We start from the raw sequence: 15,715 nt of genomic DNA, 5'->3' as shown, positions 1-15,715 counted from the left end.
TTAGAGCATTCATCTGCAACTGGAAAACGTTCTTACGAAAGAGTGACGATCACACAGAATAAACAAAATTTGGGGATGCAGAAAAAATGGTTCTAGTTTTCAGTATATTGCACTGGTATGCGACAGGTGAATGTCCTGTTTGTTCAACTCTGTGTAGGTTGAATTAAATTAACTACCATTTGTAGTTAGTTTAATACGTGTTTAATGAGAACGAGTTGATTTCAAGAAATCAACTCGTTCTCATAATCTCACTCTTCGTGAAGATATGCGTCATAATATATTTAAAAGATAGCCACATCATGTGTCCATGTACACTTTTTTTTTAAATACTGAATACTAAACAGTCCTCTCTTCTGTACTTTAGCTATATGTGGGGGTTGATACGAAGTGAATAGCAATTTTCTACTAAAAGATTATATTCGTCTCGGGTTTTGGTTTAGATTCTGGAGAACGGATAAGATCCAAATAACAGTAGTGATCAAGAGGTACAACACGTACAGAAAATGGACACTAAATTTCAGCGTCTGCCAATTTATTTTCCTTAGATCCGGCTATCTGTGTACGTGTATCAACGCTACAACATTATACAAGTTGGCACGACAAACCGAATATGCGCACACTGAAGAGCATGAAGAGTTGGCTGTCAGGTGCTTGACGAATCAGAGAGCTGATGGTTACAGATCTAACAGGCGCATTTTACGAAATAATAGCCGTACCATGCCATAATCCTAAAAATACTTTAAGTTTAATACTCACCATACGTTTCTGCATCTAATTCAACCTCGTGTGGTCAAGTAAAACAACGATATACGTTTACTTTTATCGCAGTGGAGAGAAGGACATCGAACTCGAATTTTCAACAAGTCTTTAAAGTTCGCACAAGAGTGCGAACATTTTTAACTCTTTGAACACACAAACAAATCGTATGTTTCATAGGGAAAATACCGATGAAAATATTATATTCATAGCATTTGTCTTGCTATATTTATATCCTACAGCATCAGATGGAACATACTCAAGCGACTTTTGCAGTATGTGTGGCTGCAACTTTTACACATATGAGAACGAGCGATGCTAATACTGTACTGCCTAATTTATATTAACATGAACTGCCTTTATATCAATACCTCGAGCAATACGCGTTAAAGGCCATGAGTTGAATTCTTTGAACTAAGGGACAAACAGCAGCTAAGACATGAATTAAATGTCCGTTATGTCAATTAACAGCGTGTTTTCCCTGGCCAAGTTGTCTTGTTTGATATATAAAAACTGGGAGGACTTTACAGGTGATCTGGCGTAAGTAAAAAATCTGGTAACTCATCTTCAGTTGCAAAACCTTATAAAAGTTCCAAGCATGGTAAATATGATTCGCACTCATCTCTTTCCAACCGAAGAGCATGGGTAGTATCGTCCTCTAAACTCGATGGTTTGCAACTGGGATCTAATATGGATTTCCTCCTTCATCTCAAAATCCGTTGCAAGTGTCAAAATGGGGCGCATTCACTTTAATTTGCTATACTCTAAGTTTCTATAAGATCGGATAAAATCAGAACTTTAATAAACAAATCATTTCTGGCTTGAAATTTTCCCCAAATCAAATGCAAGTTGATTTTTATGGAATTCTGTTAAAACATGAACGGCAAGGCTCCGTTATAGTCAAGACGTGCCATACGAAACTCATTATGGTGTGCTACTGCTGTATTATTAGCATACTTCTAGCAGAAAACAAATCAAACCTCCAGGAAATCACGAGGCTAAATAAGTAATACTTTTCTGAATGATTTCATAAACGATGGACGACGCATATTTTAAAAGGCAGTGGGAACTGGTCAGAAACCGGAACACGATTCATTGTTGAACAACAACCAAAAGCTTCATGAATGACGTCTTTCAAAATTCCTCATCTGATTTTTTTTTCTTAATCTTTTTTTTAGACTGCAATATCAAATTGCTGTTATGGGATCTGACGATTCAAACGTTTTTAAAAGTTTGTATTCTTGTATTTATTGTAAATTTTTTTTGTTTTTTTTTTCTGTTCGTTTTATAGATGGATTTCCTCTGCATAAGTTCATAAAGTGATGTGTAGTGACCGAATAAACTGAAAATTAACAACAAATTGCAAAAAAAAAAAGTTAATTAAATTTAACTTCTCTTTGAAGAAAAACTGTTTTTTTTACCAGCTGTTCGAGGAGCAGAAATTGATTGCTAGGATTTTTTTAAAGATTTATAAGGTTTTTTTGAGTATGCCAAAGTCTACTTACGGCTGGGATCGTCTTTTTTTAAAAACCTTAAAAACTCTCACGGAAACTAAATATAGTTTTCATCGGCGATCTGAGGCTTTTAATTTTGCAATAACAAACGATTCGTAAAAGGAGAGTTTAAATAATATTATCAGCATATTATTTCTATCGCTTTTTCCTATCCAACATATTTCTGCGACGGAAAAAAATACACATCATGGAGCGAATAGCTTGTAGGAAATCTTATAATTTTCAACGAATATATTGAACTTTTACTTTAAACGCAAAACAGGAGATTCATCAAAGATCTTACAAAGGGACGCATGCAGCTGTCAGAAATGATAATTTAACACCTGTTTCAACTTCCGATTACTTTTTTGTGCGCCTTCTTTAGAGTTCTGAAAATATGCATGCGGGCGCGCATACACAAACACGCCGACTGGATTGGTCCAGTTAACAGCGTATCTTCAATTTCCAGAAAACAGGCTACGGGATGGAATCCCGCTGTGGTTATGGATGTTTACAGATGTCTTTAAGTTGTGGGTGAATTTCAGCTTCCAGTATTTGTTGTCTAGAGCGCAGTTTTCAAGTAATCCCACTTTACCCACTCACAAGATCACCGATGTCGTTAGTGACAGCGATAATACCCAGCATTAGTCGATGTATTTCATGCTTCGACTAAAGCTTCCCTTTTCAATCTTTCTAAATTAATATGGATGATGTTTCTTAGTAAGCTCATAGGTCATTCAAACAGGTGCTGCTAGTGGACAATAATATCTGTATTTTGTCTTAAGAAGAATAAAATCAGTCACATGCAGGTCGATTGCACAGAATTAACAAAAAAGCAGCGAAATAGAGAAAATAAACAATAAGAGAGTTATCTAACTCTTTTATTATTATCAATAGCCGCGTATAAGATGAGCCTTCTTCTCAGCAAATCTCACCACGAGGTTGTTCGGAGATATGTTAAGTTGGAACAAACCTCTTTGCCTTAAAACACCTTTTCCAAATGCCAAGAATATGACTGATAATTATTAGTACTTACTGCTCCACGGAGTTTCGGGTCTTATTACGGCAAGTAATTACACAGACTTGACTACTCGATCCACTTGTTAGGTAAGTGAATCTATCCCAAGACTGGTTTGTCTGATTTTCGAATGGATAAACCAATTTTCCGAAAAGATAAACTTTCCCAACTTCGTATAACTCCAATTAACCCAGTCTTGGTTAAAAAAATTCTCCTCATGTGTCTCGAATTATGAGGAGATTTGACTTAATTCTTTTCCACCCATGAGCACTTTCTGTGCCATTCTTCATAAGGTAATATTTTAAGGGAATATTTCTGAATTACGTGTAAACACGTCAAGTTCCTTCTGGTAGACCGAAGCATTCTTTAAAACTAACAATTAATATCTTCCCCCACCCAAAATCACCTGGGAGTGGCAGAGTCAAGAATATATCAGCTCGTATTTTGAGTAGCATTTATGAAGTTGAACCATTCAGTTATAAGGCTGAACTTGGCGGTAAACAGAAGTTGGAGTAGACGGCTAATATTTGAGTATCGCTAAACAAAAAAATTTAATATACCTTACTGAAGAAATTTAATTGCATTTTATATGACCACGTATGTAATATAATAAAATACTAATAAGTTTATTAAAAATATAAAGAAGAAAAAAATAACTAATGAAAATCTTTCGCATACGATGTTGCGTTCATCAACTGATTACACTTCTGGTAGTCAGTTGATGGATTAAAAAGATTAATTTTCATGTCATTACATGAAAATAGCACCTCTTACAAGAAAGATCTGTTTTGGATCTTACAACTTTCTAGTTAGGAGGTTTGGAATACGACAAAGCAGCTCCAAATATGAGGAGAGTATCTTTTTTTTTTTTTTTGGCCAGTTTGTTATACGGATGAAACAGACTAACTCATCTTTATTTGAAATGCTTATCATTTACATAAATTATTATTTGTAATAGATTTCAAAATATTATTCGTTTAGTGAACGATACGGCATTAATTCCCCTCGATGTATAGGAGAGAAAGACAAGGCAATATAAGACTGAATATAAGACAAGCAGAACTACTTGAATAATTTACTTAAAACCAAACAAATGAAAAACAAAAATGAGCTTAAATCTTAAAAGAACTACCCTTTAACGATATTTATCAGATATGAAAATGCCGAAGGATATAACAGGCAAAGGAAGCTAATAACGTTCATACATTCAGAAATTCCAACGCAAAGCTTGGAAGACGCCTCGTGTCAAAGCATGTTCGTTGCAAGAAACTGTCCTTGTCCTGTCATTACTTCCTCATCTCACGTGATATAAATACGCCCATGCAACTCAGGAACAAAATCTTGCCCTGATCTTTAAAAATCTAAAAAAAAAAAGATGTTTTTGCTTTATCGGTCTCGTTATCACTGACGAAGACGCAAATAAGTGAAGCTGCTCATTTATTCATTCTTCCAACGTATTTTCCAGCGACTGTTAAATATTTAATATCCTACTGTTCTTGTGAATATTTAACTAGTCTTAAAAGATTCCGATGGTTATTTTGTAATTTCACAATAATCATTAGCAAACGTTTATGATAATCGAACGAGGAGCTCGCATTTAAAATGAACGACGTTTACTCTACAGGGGAAATCAACTCTACATGAAACACCAATAATATCCAGGGCTAATTCTGTTCATAACAGCTCGATGAAATATCAATAAAATAGTTCAAATCGCGATCCTTTTTCACTTAACAAGTGAGCTCAAGTAGTTCGAAGAGTCGCTGGCTCTTTCTTGGCATGGGTCTTCATTTGGCTCACACACAGATGTGTGCCAGTAAACTAAATGAAGTATTTCAATAAAATTCATGACAATTTTCTTTTTAGTTCTTCTTTTTATTAGTTAATCGCTCTATCAACTGAAGCCTTTAATTCTGATACAAGCTTAATTTAAGGCAATCAAATATTATATCGCGTAACCCATTTTATATCTGATTATTCTTATTTTTCTTTAATTTCTCGGATACGTTAGCGTAAACCAGTTTCAAAGCACGCGGGTTTCTTTATAGTGTTTATTGGTATCTTATTTCCAGTCGCTTTAATTTTTTTCGGATCATATAAATCCACGTTTTATGATACACTTTGTTAGACACCCCATCCAAGAAATGAAATAATAAATTAATAAATAAACTAAACCTAAGAATGATTCCTTCAGTGAACTATTGCGAACAGAATTGGTGCCGAAATTATAACGTGAGTGGATTTCCCATCTGTATAGTAAACATCACTCATTTCAATATGAGGTCCTCATTCGATCATCATAAATGACTGCTGATGATTTTTGTGAGATTATAAAAATCATTAGTACAGAGGTTCTGTCAAAAAGTTTTGGAATCTGATATGCACGATGCACTAAGTGATTCAAGTTTAAGTGAAGCCAACGCACAAAATGGTTCACACTTAGAATGCATTTAGTATTAATACCGTGGATGGTCCCGAATTTAGATAACAGGGTTCTCCTGTTCTGCATATCAACATTATTTTTCAAGCTTCCAATAAGCAGGAAAGTGATGGTCTCATTCCTTCCGGTGTGATTCATTTTTCACCTTATAGATATAGAAGTCAAATGACAGATACTTAACAAGGTAAATTTAAGACTACTGAATATTGAACGTCTTATGAAACACACTCTCTTCTTTTATATAAAAAATTCTCTACAATAAATAATTCCTTTTATTTCCACGATTAAAGAAAATCGAACATTTAAACTCGGAATATCTTTCGGTTGCAGAGTAAGCATAAAAGTGACCACCAATCTTTGCCATGCCAGCGAAAGAAAATTAACACGAGGCTATTAAGAACACTTTCTTTTTTTTCTTTAATTAATTAGCATATTCTTAAAAATAACGTTATTCACACGACTATGGTTTCCGTAGAGTTTATCGTATTTATATTTGGTACTGGCTTATTCCACAATGCGACTCCCAGTTCCAGTAGCAACGATCTAATTTAAATGCATAATCAAACTCCTCGAAACAGATGAAACAGCTTAAAAAAATCTTTTAATTCTAAAGATAATTTCACTTATCTTTGTGATTTTCAACTATTCTTAGAAACGGGCTGAAGTCTAAGAGAACCTTGAAATTTGTCGGGTTGATATTAAACAAATTTGACGCAGTGGGGTTATTATCACTCGCATCCGGTATTAAGCACGATGCCGTTTTAATGGTAGTTAGCGAAGCGTCGGAGAACGTTTTTATTACTCAACTATTTCGTTTTGTTTTCAAGAAGTTATTCTTCCAGAATAATTTCAATATGAGAGATGACAACGCGTACGGATAATATGGAATTACCTTCATCATGTGAGTCATGCCATCGCATGATGTATTTTATTAAAAAAAAAAAAAAACGCAAAAGATCTTTAATTGATTTAAACCCAAAGTGATGACTTGACAAAGTTGATAGTGGAATCATTTCAACTGTGGTTTAAACCAAAAACTGATGCTGCGCCATAAAAATTATCTCCCTTTCTCTCTCTGGTGCATCAATCCGAAGACTGATTAGTATTCAAGTTTCGAAAATGATGGACAGCTCGCGAAGAGTACTTCTAAGAGGTCTGCTAATCTTGTAGTCATATTACATCATTTTTTTTGCGCGAGCTCGTATTTAAAAGTTAAATAGTAACCGTATAAGTTACTGACTGGAGGGGAAAGTGGTTTGAAAGTACCACGTTTAGTTGCTCGAGCTAATTTATCTAACCTCTTTGCTTACTCACACACCAACGCACGACAGATTTCCAACCTCCCGTGCTTCGATATATTCCTGGGGTGAAGGATTAATTATTATTACTATCGAGGAAAGGGGCCTGGATAATTTTGACACGTGAGCTCCTGCAGTTACTAAGATCTGTTTGATCTCCGGGTGCAGCTGTGTAAAGCAATCGTAACAACGCTGTAACATTTGCACGATGGCGGCAAAGAATGGGCTTGGTTGGTCAATTGAGGAGGAAGACATTACATAAGTGTCTTGTGAGTGTTGGCATACTTTCTACTTTCAGATTAATGAGTGTTTCTGTTTATGTGAATCTCAGCACACGGAGTTATAAATCTACAGTACGTTAGCACTATCGGTTGGACTAATGGTCAGATAATCCGAAAATCTTGCTCTAAAGACAAGGAAGTAACTTTCAAGACACTCCAGGTCTTCAGTATGGGAGGTTTGGATCTTGCACAGGGGAGATGAAATTCGTCTACCGCCTAAACCCATTCACAAACGTGGAGTCCCACTGTAGGATTCGAAATCATCTCAAGTTATTAACGCGGCTCACTCGACGAATCGGACCATCGATGCGCGGTTAAAACTAATGCTCTTCGCTTTTGTCAAAATAAATACTTCGGATCAAGGAAAAAGCTCAATGCTTAAAGAAAAAAAAAGCTCACGTAGTTCAAAGGTATTCATTTCAAAATGATTCAAGAAGAAATTTGTTATCAATTTGTCACGATGGCCTTTTATGTGTTTGAAGTCCACTTAAAAATAGACGAACGTGTTCGCATCCACCCCAATGAAAACTCGTAGTCCGTTTGTATGGAAAGAGAGAATAACATAAGCTAAAATATAAAGTTCGATGAAGCACTTGAAGTATTGCTGAAGAGAACCAAAGACAGACTGGTTACTTACCAATTGTTTGACAATAAAGATTTATAAAAGGGGATATCGTAGGTTTGCGCTCAGAATAACTTTACCGGAACCGAATATATCGAAGATGACGAAGCACATACGATCAGAAATCATGTCTTGGCTTATTACAATTTCTGCTATGAATTACGATCTACCAATTCTCCAGCGCGAGACTGTCGTCCGACTGTAATATTTCCATCAAAGCGAGGATGCACGCGCTACTTTATTGAAGGTTCGATGAAATGTCCCATTAGACGTGTACGGTTGGCTTTCAACGCTGGCATTTTAATAAATATCGCTCGAGCTTCGTTCAATAAGAGTATCCTTTTGAAACTTTCCCATTTTCGAGAGGAAAGTTTGAGAATATCTCTCTAGAAATCTAATCTATCCATCCTCTCTTAATGGAGAACAGAAGATTCTCTATTTACGGTAATGTAAACAACATATCAGCTTTTCTGTAAGATGTAGACAATCTTTCTCTCAGTTCAGTAGATAAATAGCAGTAAACATTTCATGTTGTGCTAATATAGAAGCCAACAATCAGAAGTGCGTGGCTTTGAGGTGGTTGCCAGGCAACAACTCGATACTGCAATCAGAAAATTATGCCTCGGAGGGAAACTGAAATTCAGTTGCGAGCAACTCGTGTAACTTGTTTAGATGAATGTTTATTAAAACAAATATACTAACATTTGGAATTTTATCTTAAAACGATAGACTATTAGTGTACTGTTGTCGGTATTAAATAGGCAGAGAAAGACTTTTAGCAAACTCAAACACAAGTTCTGTATTAGTCTTGACAACGAAGGAAAAACTACAAAATAAATTATAAATGTTTCTTTTTAATTATTTAAAGCGCAATCAAAAATGTGAGAAAATGATAAATACACTGAAATCGGCTTGTGATATTGCCGAAATATCAAAAGAATAGAGGAATTAAAAAAATGAGATGAATATGCTGCAAGTAAAAGAATGATTATGAAAGAATAACTCTACTAAATGCAGATTGTTTAGGGCTCGCATTCAAAAATGGATTGACAGTGAATCTCTACTTTGCAATGAACAACATGGGCTTACTAAGGGAAGATCATGTTTTAGCAACTTGCTCACATGCTATAACAATGTTACCATTGAACTAGACAAAGGAAATGGACACACCAGGATACTTTTGGATTTTGTTAAGGCTTTGGACAGAATACAGCATGATAGACTGTTACATAAATGGACAAAATGGGTTTGGGTTATAGAATATTAGCGTGGACAACAGGATGGCTGACTGACAGATATCAAAAAGAGGTATACGTGTGGGTCTGCAAACTTTAAGGTAACAAGTGGTGTACCAAAAGGATCAGTGCTTGGTCCACTGTTATTCGATCTGTACACTAATGAAATTGGGAAGTATTTGACAAGCGACATACAACTATTTGGTGATGATGCAAAGATAGGTAGGGTAATCGGGAATGATGCTGATATGCAGTCTTTGCAGAATGATTTGAATAGGCTGGAATTGTGGGATGGGAAAATGGATGTCCGTTCAATGTCAGTAAATGTAAAGTCATTCACTTCGGCATGATTAGATATCCCATGTCGTATTATATTGGTGGGATTAGGCTAGAAGAAACTGATGATGCTAAGGATCTTGGAATGTTAGTAGATAGGAAGTTGAAGTTCAGGAGCTATCTGGCAAAGATCGAAATACAACTCAAAAGATAACTACAATGCTGAAATTCACATATTGATTAGGATGTCATATTTTGCCTCTTTACAAGAAGGCCTCGATAAGACCTCACTTGGACTACTGTGCGCAGATCTGGTCTCCGTTTTGATTCTGATATATTGGAGAGAGTGCAAAAATGATATCTGTATTATGGAATACTGAAGATTGAATTACGAAGATTGAGAATTTGTAGACTACAGATACTAGCAAACAGGAGAGAGAGGGTCGATATGATTGAGACTTACAAACTTCTGAAAGGATCATACAGGATTTCAATTGATGGAAGGTGGGGAAAGGACGAGAAGGCATCCTTGGAAGCTGAGAATGAAGGCCGCTAAGAGGGGGGGGGGGGTTGACGGCTAGATTTTCCTCTCATAGGGTAGTGCATGATTGGAATGGATTGCCATTGGATGTTGTGAGTGCAAGCAGGGTGAATGAATTCAAGAATAAGCGTGATAGCTGGTAGGTTAGCGTGTGGTCTCCCTCGATGAGTTTCTGACTCCCTGGAGGTCTTTCTTAATAATAATAATATTTTAAAATAACAGTTTCTGGCTAATTGGACACAGCCGTGATTTATTTTTAATTTGGTTAGTCGTTAGTAATGGAATACCAAACCTCTCTTACTTCGTTACTACTGTAATTTAATCTTACTAAAGAATAAGGAATGCAGGAATACTAGAAGAATATTCCATTTTGGCAAAAATAACTGACACGCAGTTTAATAATTAAAAAAAAAGTTCCTGAAATTATGCCGAGGAGAGGCGGCATCGAGCATTTATGGTTGTTCCGGAAAACATCAAATCATCTAAGGATTAAGAAATTCATATAGCTATCCATGCGGAATTTTTTTATCGTTTTCCAGTTGAAATATGACTTATTATGCAGAAAAATATTTCACCCTTCTCGTTTCAAAGAATGTAATTTTGTAAAGTTATTAAAATAATAAATCCAGGTCTTGCCAAATGAGCAAAAGTTCCGGACTCCGTTGCAGAACCATTCCGCATATAGATCTTTGCACCTCCCAAAACATTTTCTTTAACTATCCATATCACTATGCGTACACGAGGGAAAATGGATTCTCATCGTTCCATGTACACTGAAAGAACATTTCACCAAAATGAAGAATCCCACGCTGATTCATTCCTCATCCTTTATAGCAGCTTTTTTTTTCTTGTAATGCTGCTATCATATTGCTATGCAAATCGCTGTGCATTTTAGGGAAGTATCTAATTGCATTGATGCTCCGATTCAAGCAGGTTACATGCTGAACTACAAAGCTGGAAATTATGATCAACTTAGCAGAATACTTTCCTTGGTCTCATGGTATCAGTTACTGAATGGGAAAAATGTCGGTAACGCGTGGAAATCTTTGAAAAAGTGTTTAAATGACAGTATCTGAATGTATCCCTAGTGTTCGAAGAATAAATAGGTTGGGGGTGAAATGGATGTGGAAAGAATATCGTGGGAACAAGAGTGAGAAGAGTTATGAAATATGTAAAGCTCAGGCCAGAAAAGTAACGAACATTGTGAGGGAAGCTAAAACGGAGTATGAAAAGAAATTGGCCATGCAAGCTAAAGGCAAGCCAAAAGAATTTTATCTTTATGCCGCAAGCAAAAGAAGGAATGAATGTGGAAGAATAACTTTATTGGATGCTGATGGTACTCGAGTGTCAGAAGCTGATGAGATTGTTCAATCAAAGAGTGCTCACTTTGCTAAGAGATATCAACCACGTGTATGTGACACGGCGCATAGTGCTATCGTTGGATGAAGTGTTAGAGGTTCATGAAAATGAGGTTGAAGAATTGTTGCGTAACCTGGATATGAATTTGTCAATAGGGACGGATGGAATATCAGCACGTTTACTAAAGAAATGTTCAGCCAAATCGGCTAGGCCTTTCACATGTTTGTATAACTTGAGTGTCAGCTCAGGAATGATACCACAGGAATGTATGATAGATCCATTGTACAAAGGTGGTGCAAAAACTGATGAATCTAACTACCGGCATCTCTGGTATGGTAGTGAAGATTTTAGAGAAGTTGGTAAGAATTCGCATACAGAAATGGGTAGAGAAACAAGGAGCACCATGGGTTTACTAAAGGAAGGTCATGTATTAGCAATTTGCTCATATTTTATAACAATGTTACGGCCGTGTTGGATAAAAGGAATAGATACACTATGATAATGTCGGATTTTTCCAAGGCATTTGACAGGATACCACACGAAAAGCTGTTGCATAAACTATAGAATTGGAATATAAACTCTTGACTTAGATCAGTGAATGGTTGACAGATATCAAAAAGTGGTATACAGTGTATATGTCCGGCATATTCAAAAAGTGAATATGCCAGATTTAAAGTGACCAGTGCTGTACCCCAGGGTCATTTTTGCTCAATCTATACATTACAGGGGTCTAACAAGAGATGTAAAATTGTTTGCAGATGATGCGAAGATAGACAGGGTAATCAGGAATGTTACTGATATCCAGCACTTACAAAGAGATTTGAATAGGCTGGAAATTTGGGCAAACGAAATTGCTTCAGTTTAACATTAGTAAGTGCATAGCAATGCACTTTGGGGTGATTAGAGTTCCAGTGGCATGTTATATTAGCGGGGTTATGCCACAAGAAACTGATGAGGCTAGGAATCTTGAAATAGGAATTTGAAGTTCAAAGGTCACATAGCAAAGGTTGCAAATACAACTCGGAGGATAATTGCGATGTTGAAGCAAACCCTAACATATAAGGATAAGGAAGTCATTTTGCCTCTTTATAAGGCCTTAATAAGACTACTGTGCGAAGATTGGTCTCCCGGGTTCCAAGGGGATAAAGAAGCTCAGGAAAGGGTGCAAAGAAAAGGTTACAAATATTATATCCGGATTATGAGATTTGGATTCTGAGGACAGGAGAAAGAGGGGTGATATGATAGAGGTCTGTGTTTAACCCTTTGAATGGGTATTATAGGATATCGTCTGATGAAATTTTTCGTTATATGGAAGGTGGGGGAGAGAACACGGGAGCATCCATGGAAGTTAAGTTTGTTCACAATCAATTAAGAGGTAAGAGCTAGGGTTTTCTCTCACAGAGCAGTGAGTGAGTGAGTCGAATTTAAGGATAGTGAGTGCATCTAGTGTGAATGAATTGAAGAGAAGGTATGGCAGCTGGTTTGGGTGATTTATAGCCAATATCTCCACGAATATTCAAAGATATTTGGGTTACTTTGGCTAAACCTAAAATATTTTTGAAGTGTCTAGAGATTTCTATTTCATATTATGAAATAAGAAAAATGTAGATGTAATAGTATGGAAAGCTGCTTTTTCTTGAGGCGTGGGGGGAAGCCCTTCACTTTTGGGCATTCTCCACTATCTATTCACAGGTATATAATATTTGCTATTTTGCGTATTTGCATCACAATTGCAATGGTGATAAAAAAAAGGGCTGTTACGTATAAGCCTACATTCAGTAAAATATCAAATTAGCATATCGGTTTGTATTTGTTCCAACAGAGAATTCAAAAAACACGTCGATTTTCTGGCTCTAATCCCGGTTAGTGTTTTCTCACCCTACCGGTCGCTATAATGGTATGCATTATAAACATTTCTTTTGTATAAATTAAAAAAAAAGTTTTCTAAATAAATTGAATACACCGAAGTGGCTCGTCTCTATTACTGCCGTGATAATGCATATTTTTTTTATTATTCTTTTTACTATGTATATCACCTCTTCTTAATATCTTATCCTGAAATATCAGTAATAACAAAAGAGTAAGAAACCTACATTATCTATTTTAACAAAAAGAGAAAGAGAAGAACCAATAAATATTTTACGCTCGGATATACTAGAAATGGCTGCATAAGAACTAACAAAAAAATAATAAAATATCCTCAGAGGAAATCCTAAATTAACTTCAAAAATGCACCAATTATGATTTTTTCCTAAATAAGGAACAATGAAGTTGATCACTATAATTCATTATTTGTGGAAATGAGCCAACGAAATGCGTCGTTAAACCCAAGTTTTTACGATACTCAGAAACAAATCAGAATTCAAAAATAAAAGGCAGAATCACTTTTTTTTTTTTAAAGTAATGGTGCAACTTTCTCATAAACTAAACTAAACTAAACTAAACGTAAACTATCTCATCGGTTTTATTCTTAGGCTGTCGCCATTCAAAGCCGTAAGCGCGCTAGTGTCATGGCCTGTTCCTATTAAGCATGATACATTAAAAACGCAGTTACGGATAAGAGAAATAATTAAAATTTATATTCACAACGTTGTAAACCTCTTGAGAAAGATAATAAAACCTCAAACACGTTGGCCTGGTAAGAACTGTGGTATTGCTTTAACAGCCTGTGAAAGGGAAGAACTGAAAGAAGAATATCGGAAAATTGAGCGGGTATTTCGTTTAAAAATTGCCGGCATATGAGGACGTGGAGAAAATCAAATTTCTGTGCAACGAGGCGGAGTCTTCTTGCCACAAACATCCTTCGCGTGCAATTCAGAAATAGGAAATGAGCGGACGGAATAGCACTTATAAATAAGCGGAGATGATCGGTTGCACGGGAGCACTCGCTTCACGCAGGGTAATATGGTGTTGGTTCACGTTGTATTGAATAAAGCGATTGTGTATCAATTACTGATACAATCTTTTATATTAATTATTTTCTCCCTCTAAGAAAACTTAGAGGGGGGGAGAGTGAAGCAATAAAATTAATTCCATAACAAACTATTCTACAATCTTGGAAGAACAAAACTGCAAACAACTTTGAAACGTCTAAGATGTGAGGGGGAAATCGCCTTCTCTTAAAGCGTTATTTGAACAAAACTCACGAAATTGTGAAAATGCAAACTCGAAAGTAATTCTGCCATCAGGTTACACAGTCGAGGGACATAAAACAACTGAGCTTCAATCTAGCGCATCGTTTGTATTAAAAAAAAAACGATTATGGTCAGTTACAGTTTCCAGCCACAGAAGGATAAAAATCCATTTGGTTGAGAAAAGTAACTGGAAAGTAGAGGATGAAATTGTAAAGAAAATGTGTTGACAATTCGGTTATAGAATAACAACCACGGTGGATTGCTGATGCCTCATGTTTGTATCCATGACTTGGGGCTATACTTACACTTCATCGTTCGGCGAGTTTATCTTGTAATTTAATTTAGTTTGTTGCAATCTTCCTCAAGCTTCTTTCGTGGTGATGCGATAGTGTTTTTCCGCAAGATGAAAAAAAGAAGCGTTTTCAAGTATAAAAGCAATAACCTGATAATTATTCCGGTAGCAATACGTACACGGCGTAAATCTCTGCTTAGAAACTTATTGAAGGTAAATAATGGTCGCCCATTAGCATTTATTAAAGCTCATATGAAAACAGTGTTATTTTTTTCTTGAGGAAGCATCTCTTTTGATAACTGTAAGCTTGGAAATCCTAAAAACGTAAAGGGGAAAAAAATACCCGATTATTTAACGATGTGACGTATTCTTAGTGTAAAGGCAATGTTCGCCCATACACTGCACACATAATTTGCTCACAAAATATGTCCTACTAAAGCACGAGCTTGCTTTCTAAGGACCACGGATAACTAAGCGCCGATTTCTGCGAACCTGCTCTTGACCCCTTTTGTTATAAACGCTCAAAGTCCTGAAGTCGCTGACTTCACTCGAAGGAAATGTTAGTGGGAGGGTAGAAGAGGAGGTTAGTATGAAATGTCATTCTTGTAGTTGAACATGCTGTCTGAGATGACATTTCTCCAATTAATACATCAAGGGTGGAACTTACCTCCCATTAATGAAGTGTTTAAGATCTTTAGACTCAAAAGACTTGCACCAACTATGCCATCAGTCAACGGATGGGCGCTGCTTATTTTCAGTAAACGGGAAATTGGAACGGACGTGAATCAATTTCGATGCTCGAGCATCATCTGGCGACTTACAATATGGCACGTGCGCTGTCAACTGAGAAGTCCACTCGTGGAAACACGCGATTTCAGGTACGCATAATCCAACCCACTTTCTTGAATCTATTAACAAGAAACAATACAAGATAAGAAATAATACAAAATATATCAGCATATTCAAATCT

The 15,715-nt window shown here is 36.2% G+C and overlaps 1 protein-coding gene across 1 annotated transcript in view; it reads right to left on the bottom strand.

Annotated features, from left to right (window-relative positions):
• The window catches only part of LOC150098259 (zinc finger protein basonuclin-2-like), a 543,553-nt gene extending 528,085 nt beyond the window's left edge, over nt 1–15,468 (bottom strand). Inside the window, exon 1 of the mRNA XM_090406426.1 lies at nt 15,413–15,468. Coding sequence (XP_090262552.1) covers nt 15,413–15,419 — 7 coding nt within the window. The 5' untranslated portion in view covers nt 15,420–15,468. The remainder of the gene's footprint in view (nt 1–15,412) is intronic.
• Between the last annotated feature and the right edge of the window lie 247 nt (nt 15,469–15,715).

This window comes from Typopeltis vanoorti, chromosome 16 (assembly GCF_054136105.1).
Source record: "Typopeltis vanoorti isolate ZY-2024b chromosome 16, IOZ_Tvanoo_1.0, whole genome shotgun sequence".
Lineage (NCBI taxonomy): Eukaryota > Metazoa > Arthropoda > Arachnida > Uropygi > Thelyphonidae > Typopeltis > Typopeltis vanoorti.
This window is presented reverse-complemented; position numbering and strand designations above follow the sequence as displayed.